This window comes from Mesoplodon densirostris, chromosome 10 (assembly GCF_025265405.1).
Source record: "Mesoplodon densirostris isolate mMesDen1 chromosome 10, mMesDen1 primary haplotype, whole genome shotgun sequence".
In the NCBI taxonomy this organism is placed as follows: domain Eukaryota; kingdom Metazoa; phylum Chordata; class Mammalia; order Artiodactyla; family Ziphiidae; genus Mesoplodon; species Mesoplodon densirostris.
The window spans coordinates 91,241,105-91,250,067 of NC_082670.1; the positions used below are offsets into that span (position 1 = coordinate 91,241,105).

At 48.1% G+C, this 8,963-nt stretch overlaps 1 protein-coding gene across 1 annotated transcript; it reads left to right on the forward strand.

Annotated features, from left to right (window-relative positions):
• Nucleotides 1-5,950: 5,950 nt before the first annotated feature.
• Nucleotides 5,951-7,401, forward strand: GPR27 (G protein-coupled receptor 27). Its single transcript, XM_060111067.1, has one exon. It carries the CDS (start codon nt 5,951-5,953, stop codon nt 7,076-7,078), a length of 1,128 nt encoding a protein of 375 aa, XP_059967050.1. The 3' UTR covers nt 7,079-7,401.
• The last annotated feature ends 1,562 nt before the right edge of the window (nt 7,402-8,963 follow it).

Genomic DNA, 8,963 nt, shown 5'->3' on the forward strand with positions numbered 1-8,963 from the left:
TGAGAAATGCTGCTATAAACATCTGTGTACAAATTTTGTGTGGACATGTTTTTATTTCTCTTGGGTATATACCTAGGAGTGGTATATACTGCTGGTATATAGTGCTGGGTCATAGGTAACTCTATGTTTAACTTATGAGAAATTTCCTAACTATTTTCCAAAACAGCTGCATCGTTTTATATTTATACACCAGCATCGTATGAGGTTCTAACTTCTCCACATCATCGTCAACACTTGCTATTGTCTATTTCTTTGATAACAGCCATCCTACTAGGTGTGAAGTGGTATCTCACTATGGTTTTGATTTGCATCTTTCTAATGATTAACGATGGTAAGCATCTTTCCATGTATTTATTGGCCATCTGTATATCTTTTTGAAGAAATGCCTATTCAAATCCTTTGCCCAATTTTAAATTGGACTGTTTGGCTTTTTACTGTTGATTCATAGGCATTCTTTATATATTCTAGATACAATTCCCTCATCAGATATATAACTTGAAAATACCTTCTCGCATTCTGTAGGTTGTCTTTTCACTTTCTTGAAGGTGTTCTTTGAAGTGCAAACTTTAAAAATTTAATAAAATCCAATTTATCTATCTTTTCCATTTTTTGCTCATCCTTTTGGTGTCATATCTAAGAAACTATTGCCTAATCTAAAGTTATGAAAATTCACTCCTATGTTTTCTTCTAAGTTTTACAGTTTTAGCCCTTACATTTATGTCTATGATCCATTTTGAGTTAATTTTTGTATATTATATTTGTGAGGTAAGGGTCCAACTTCATTTTTTTGCACATGGAGAAAACTGTTAAAAGAGTTTTCATTAAACCATATTTTGCTTATTAGAAGTGTGACGGTATGCCATGCATGTACACATAAATGACATATTCAGTCATTCATTCAACAAACATATACAGCAAAGACAATATTTTGAGAGATGACTTGATAATTTTTCTTCCTGTTTTTCCCTTTCCTTCCCCACACTGAAGCAGATAGCAGGGTCCAGGCTTCCTTGCCAAGGAGAGGTTTACAGAAGGCAGCTTCCTGACTTTTGTTTTCCCAAACACCTAAATTCTGGGACCACCGATTCCCAGGAGAACTGACCAATTACACTATCCAGAAGAACAGAAAGAACAGTATTCCCCAATGCTGGAGTAGACAGGGAGTCCCCAGAGACGAAGGCAGAAGGGAGGAGCGAGAGGGTGCTGAGAGAGAGAGGATCTGCACCGGGTTTCCCAGACATAGTGCTGAGAGGCATCTAATACGATATACATCCTCAGCCCCTATTCTCACACCCCAAGTCTGGCATGAGACAGCTAAGAATCACCAAACCACAATGGCTTATAAGGACAGAAACAACATGGCAACAACCGACCAAACATCACTGACCTCCCATACACATGCACACACTACCCTGAATGACTGTGTGCGGGGCAATCTGGGCACTAGCCTGGAATTATGGCACATCCCAAAGAAGCAAAGGTCCATGATGAGACCCCAGAAGCACCAAGTTTACATGTTTTTCTTCACCATCAATGCAAAATGGCAACTCAGTCAGAAATTAAGTTTCTACGAAGCAGTTATATTTCTGGCCCCCTTGAGTTTATAGACTGACATTCACACCTGCCACACAAATATTGAGACATATATATATACACATATATGTGCGTGCGTGTGTGTGTGCGTATGGCATCCTCCTAGGCTAGGTTGAGAATGTAAAAGTCAATCAAGCATGGTTAGCCAAGGCATTTATAGTCTAGTAAGAGCAAAAAATGTATTTACCATTTATTACACACCATTTGGGTGCACACCTTGCGTTACACTCTTTTTTGTAAATGGATTGCATTTAATGGAATCTTCCTTGCAAAAGGCCTTTGAGGTTCAGAGGATGTAAATGACTTGGCTAAGGATACATGTTAGTAATTGATGGGACTCGGATATGAACTAAGGTATATTTAACTCCAAGTCCATTTGCAGTCCTGAAGTTATGACTCCCTCCCATGGAGAGGTCAATCTAAGTAATATCCTTTGATAACTCAGCATCCATTGGACATAGATTTTGGCTCATGTTTTCTAAGAGTTGGGATGAGACTAAGTCAAACCAACCTTCTCTAACCTGATGCTCAACATGCCCATTGGCAGATGACTAGCCAGAAGCCTGAGGCTGGACAGAAGACATCAGCCAAACTGGCTCCTGTGATTATGGGGACCGTGGCCTTGACTGAATCTGTCAAGGTCTGTCAACCAGTCTTCCAAACAGCAGACTTCCATTACCATTCATATCACCTACATGTGCAGCAAAGAAGTAATAGAACTAATTTGGGGTGGAAACCCCAACTTTTCTATCTATGTGCAAAAGGAAGCAATTTTTCTTAGAGAGAAGAATCCCACCGAGCTGTTATGCTTTGAGATGCTGGCACTCAAACTGGTGCCTAAGAAACTCTTTGAAATTCTTCAGTGAAGCTTCCTAGAAACAATAAAGGGATAATAAGTTGATTCTGGCAATGAAATGTTAATAGTTTTTCCTTAAGTATTCATCTTCTGAACAAATGGTGACAATGAAAGAAGCAGGCATATAACTGCTGTGAGAGCCATGATTTATCTATTTTCTACTGATGCTTCTGCTATTTGATCCTGAGAAGATGACTAAACCAAATCCCAAATCCCAAAGAGAAGCATACTGAGCCATGGAGAGAAGTAGAAAACTTAGAGAAACCTAAATCATAAGGAACTAATGTCTCTCCTTTTGGGTCTTTTAATGCAGAATAAATCTCTCCCCATTCGGGATTGTATAACCATTTGCCTTTCATTTTCTCATATACAAACTGAACCTCAGAGGTAAGGACCCCCTGAAATCATTTGGTCCAATTTCTCCTTTTGTAAATGGGAACATTTGAGATTCCAAGAGGTTAAGCGAAATGTCAAGTGATCATTAGAACAAATAATATGAAGATTTCATCTAAGTGGGAAGGGTACTGACCTAGGAGTGAGAAGACCTGGATTCTACTGCCCACTCAGCCATGTATGAGTTCACAAAATGAAACCACTGGATGAGATGGTTTTGAAAATCTCTCCCCTCTTTGAAGTGGCTTTAATTCTGTGAACACCAGTAGTGTTTGGTTGTTTGTTTTTAGAAAGGTAGCACCTTTTTTTGCACTTACGGTGAAGGGGCAATACGTATGGTGGTTGTGAGCGTGGGCTCTAGAGTCAGACTTCCTGCCTTGCAGTCCCAGCTCTCACACTTACTTTTGGTGAAAGCCTGAACAAATTAACCTCTCTGCCTCATCTGCAAAATGGAAATTGTAACAGTACCCACCCCATAAGGCCCTTAGAATGATGATACGAGGTAACACATGTCAAGTATTCAGCACACTGCCTGGCGCATAGCAAGTGCTCAGAGAACACAGGCTGCCCTTAACAGTGTCATAAAGGAACCAGAGTTGGTATCTCTGTGTGCGTTAAAAGAAGGCATCCCTTCCTCTGGGCACAAGCCGCCCAAGTGCTAAGGTCCACATCAAGGCTGGAACTCACTGTCTGTGGCTATGTGCCTGGCTCTAAAATATCAAAGTAAGAAATCACTCCCCAGTATCCTTTGCTGATAGTGGTACCCAATGAATATGTGTCTGTTATCATGTAGACCTTCTAGAAAACTCTTCAGCGGAGGCCCACTTAGATGGCAAGGACACTTTTGCTCTTCTTTTCCTTCTTTCTGCCTGGAATGCTGAGGGAATGGCTGGGGTGTCAGCAGCCTACTGATCACGAGGAAAGGGCTAAAAGAATTTCAGAGACTCAGACTTACAGCCAATAATTCAATGCCACTAACCTCCAGACTTCTTGTTTTATGAAGAAAATAAACTCATGTACATTTTTAAGCTACTATTATCAAAATGCAATTCCTGACCAAAATACTCTCCAAAATCTACTTCTCTTTTCTGTCAACAAATATCTGTAGACTTGCCTGGTCAGCCACTTGTCCCTGGCCACTTAGGGGCCCTAAGTCAGGCCCTCATTGGCCATCACTTAGATTTTTACAAAACGTCCAAATGCCCTCAAGGTCCTTGCTATTCCAAGTGTGGTCTGTAGACCAGAGGCATTAGTGTCGCCTAGGAAATTATTAGAAAGGCAGCATCTCCAGCCCCATCCAGACCTACTGAATCAGGATCCCCAGTGATTTCTGTGCACATTAAAGGCTAAGGCTCTGGACTAGACTTCCAGACTCTGCTCTATCATTCCTCTTAAACACTACTGTCAAAATAATCTTCCTGACGCACATCAGTAGTTTTCTAATCACAGCACTTTCCTCAAAAACCTCCAAGGGCTCCTGACTGCCTATAGACTAAAGTTTAGACTCCTCAGTCTGACAAGGCTTTCTATGATCGCGTGTCATCCTAAAAATGCCCATCAAAGTGCTTGCCATGCCAATAAATAATATTCTGCATAAAACAAAGCAAAAAAATGAGTGTACCTGAGAAAGAACATATTTCTTAATTCTGGCTTCTCCATCCTAGGCATTGGGGATACAGTGTTAGGAAAAATCAGACACAGTCCCTTGCCTTCCTGGAGCTTAGAGATCAGTTGAAAGGACAGGATATTCAAAAGCAATAAAAATACGTAATACCAAATATTAAGTGCTAAGAAGGAAATGAATGGGCAATGGTATAGAGTAAGCTAGACTGGTCAGAAGAGTGGCCCAGAGGATGGGGAGCCCGTTGAGGGGCTGGTCCAGGCAGAGGGAACAGCCTACGCAAAGCCTAGAGAGAATTTGGTGCAGCTGAGGATCAGAACTGGGGCTGGCCTTTCGGACCTCCCAGAAGACTGACATCCTGGGAGGAAGGTGGCATGGGCTTCACCTTCCAAATCAAGGGAAAATGCTGAATTTCTTTTCCCTGACAGATGCCTTCACTGGGACCACGAATGGGGCAGAGAGCAGCGTACGCTTCAGGGTCGCTGTGAGTCTAGCCGTGGAAATCAGACCGAGTGACATTTGAACCTCAGCTCTACCACTTACCGGCTCTCAACTCCCCTGACCTCCACGCCTCTGCTTCCTCAGATATAAAGCGGGTTTAAGCATAGAACCAACTTTGTCATTTCTGTGAACGCTGAGGTCGTAAAGCTCCCCAGAACACTGCCACCCACATCAGTGCTGACCTGAATACTAGAGGTTACAAGGCTGTGATCACGACGATGACTGTGAATTACTATGAGCTTGCGTGCAGAGGGCTCATCCCAGATCCTCCGGTCCCACACCCCGCCCCCACGCCCCGAGGCCTCCCGACCCTGCCATCCCAGGCAACCTCCCCCCGCGCACGGCCACCTCAGTGACCCCAGGGCGGGCGCCGGGCACCGCCGCCGGACCCCCGTTACCTGGGGCCAAACGCGACCTGCCGCCACCTCGCGTCCTGGGCCCTGCCTCCCTCCCGGCCGCCTCCCGGCCCCGCAGCTGCTGCGGCGGCGCCCCCAGCCCAGCCCAGCCCGGCCCGGGCGGCGCGGGATGCCTCGGCGGGGCTGGCGGCGGCGGCCACGCGGCGCGCTCCAGCAGAGGGGAGGGGGCTCCGCGGCGGCGGCGGCAGCAGCGGCGGCGGCGGCTGTCCCGCCGAGGGGCAGAGCCCAGAGGCGCGGCGGCGGCGGCGGAGGAAGAGGAGGAGGAGGAGGAGGAGGATGCAGGAGCTGCGGGCGGTGGCGCGGCCCGGTCCGCAGTGAAGCCCGCGGCGCCCGAGGCGCAGGGAGTGGCCGTCGCCTCCTGCGCGCACCATTCCTGAGATGGCGGCGACGCGGCAGCAGCTCGGGGAGCCGAGGAGGGGTCAGCCGGGCGCGGGCTGAGCCCCGCCGGCCCGGGAGCTCGCCGGAGACCCGCGCGCTTGGTTGAGTTCCGGCCGGCCGGCAGGCCTGCGGAGCGGCGAGGCCGGGGGCGGCCCCGGAGCGGAGCGCGGCGCCCGGCCCGGGGAGGCCGCGATGGCGAACGCGAGCGAGCCGGGCGGCGGCGGCGAGGCGGCCGCCCTGGGCCTCAAGCTGGCCACGCTCAGCCTGCTGCTGTGCGTGAGCCTCGCGGGCAACGTGCTGTTCGCGCTGCTGATCGTGCGGGAGCGCAGCCTGCACCGCGCCCCGTACTACCTGCTGCTCGACCTGTGCCTGGCCGACGGGCTGCGCGCGCTCGCCTGCCTCCCGGCCGTCATGCTGGCGGCGCGGCGGGCAGCGGCCGCCGCGGGGGCGCCGCCGGGCGCGCTGGGCTGCAAGCTGCTCGCCTTCCTGGCCGCACTCTTCTGTTTCCACGCCGCCTTCCTGCTGCTCGGCGTGGGCGTCACCCGCTACCTGGCCATAGCGCACCACCGCTTTTACGCCGAGCGCCTGGCCGGCTGGCCGTGCGCCGCCATGCTGGTGTGCGCCGCCTGGGCGCTGGCGCTGGCCGCGGCCTTCCCGCCCGTGCTGGACGGCGGCGGCGGCGGCGACGACGAGGACGCGCCGTGCGCCCTGGAGCAGCGGCCCGACGGCGCCCCCGGCGCGCTGGGCTTCCTGCTGCTGCTGGCCGTGGTGGTGGGCGCCACGCACCTCGTCTACCTCCGCCTGCTCTTCTTCATCCACGATCGCCGCAAGATGCGGCCCGCGCGCCTCGTGCCCGCCGTCAGCCACGACTGGACCTTCCACGGCCCCGGTGCCACCGGCCAGGCGGCCGCCAACTGGACGGCGGGCTTCGGCCGCGGGCCCACGCCGCCCGCGCTCGTGGGCATCCGGCCGGCCGGGCCCGGCCGCGGCGCGCGCCGCCTCCTCGTGCTCGAGGAGTTCAAGACAGAGAAGAGGCTGTGCAAGATGTTCTATGCCATCACGCTGCTCTTCCTGTTCCTCTGGGGGCCCTACGTCGTGGCCAGTTACCTGCGGGTCCTGGTGCGGCCCGGCGCTGTCCCCCAGGCCTACCTGACGGCCTCCGTGTGGCTGACCTTCGCGCAGGCCGGCATCAACCCCGTCGTGTGCTTCCTCTTCAACAGAGAGCTCAGGGACTGCTTCCGAGCCCAGTTCCCCTGCTGCCAGAGCCCCCAGGCCACCCAGGCCACCCTCCCCTGCGACTTGAAAGGCATCGGTTTATAAGTGGCTCTCCCGCCACCTGCACCCCAACCCGGCCTCTCCCTTTGGCTTGGACAGTGACGTCTTTTCTCCCCCTTCTGCCCCCTTTTTAATCTTCTGAGCTGCCTTCAAAACGGCTCTCGAAGTGCATCGTCACTAGGATTGTACAGACTCCTTTTGGGGGAGGGTTTCGAAGTCCCAGCCCCACCCCAGCTTCTTGCGATTGTCCTCCTAAATATATTTTCATCCTGACAGTAGGCCCTGGAGTCTTTGTACTGGCACTGATGTCTTTTATTCCATGAGTTACTTTTTTTTTTTTTTTTTTCCTATAAAGGCTAAACTAATTTTCTTCATGCAACCTTTCCTAAAGACCATGGCCAGTTTTCTACAGAAGCTATTTTTGACAACCTCAAGTGGCATTACATTTTGCAGTGAGGTAGAGGAACCCAGGGGGACATCACAAGTTCGATTTCTTGAGGGTCTTCTGTTGGCAGCAGGAGAAAGAGGGAAAGTTGTCTCAAGTTCCCTCTGAATTGCCATCGGTGGGGTCAGTTGGACGGCTGTGGTTCTTTGAAGGCGTTGAGAATTTTGTTCAGTATTGATATTGAATTTAAAGGGCAGAAATGGGAACGAGCAGCAAGGCAGTCATTTTTAATCAGTAACAAGTAACACAAGATTTGTTTCCTACCTTGCTTTATACTACTAGGAAATGCCCATCAGCGACAACTGCTCTTTGTATCATACCAACCTTGAGTGGAAACATTTCTGTAAAACTGTACCTTTCAAAAGAGTAAAAAGTGTTTTGGTTAGTAATGGTGTGGAGAAGATACAGTATTGCATGTTTTTGTATGTACTGATTGTGGTTCACGGATTGGGAGGGCTCAGAGACAAGCAGAGTACTAAATCAAAACTGGTTAGGTATTTTTTGCCAATAAAAATTAAAATAATTTTAGGGGAACAGTTTGTGCTTTGAAGAGCCCAGTTTTATTCTGTCTTATGAAACTAATTGCCACTTTGAAAATTGTTATTCTTTTGTTCATGGTATAAATGGATGGAATATAATGATACTCTATGAGACAAAGCATTTCCTTAAAATGTTTGCTAGGTTAAGCTGTGCTATTCTCCTGATGGTTATTTTAAATTAATAATGAGAACTATAATTTTAAATACTGTTTCTTTGTTAGACACATTGTAACCTTAAGTTGAAAGACTAAATTCTGCAAGTACTGTATTTTTTCGCTTATAATGCTACATTTTTATTAACGTATCTTCCGTTTTGAGGATTTATATCTGTATTTCTCTTTGCATTATATAAATATACCAGTATTTTCATTCTGGAATGGGTTTTTGTTCCTGTTGTTGTTTGAGGCTGTGACAGGTGGTAATATGCGTCTAAGTAAGGTACTCATGTTTTTATTATCCTTTTAGTGCATGCTGTTTAGCTGGCCATAATTTCTAAGACATTTGGAGGCTTGTTAACTTAAAATGCAAGATAAAAAATCTGCAGATCTTCTCTTCAAGGGAAGAAGCAGTATATATATATATACTGCTTCAAAACTTTTTTATGAACATATAAAACATGAATGTAAGCAAAGTAACCATTTTGATTAAATAATAATTAAAGTGGGTACAGTAAAGATATTGAAATTTGAGTTGCGCATAATATAAACTATTAAATATTCAGTCCAAGATGGATAAGTCATAATAAGAGGGTGTGGCCAATTTATCGCAGGCGAATGGTCAGCATTATTTTATTTTGTCCATAAATGTCAATCAGTCTATGCAGACAGTCTCCTATTTGGAAAATATGAGTAACTATCAGCCTGTTTCTCCCCAGATCATACGACCACGTAGACATTAATTATCCAAGGGCCACTCATCAGAAATCTTAGCTTATCTAAAGACCGGC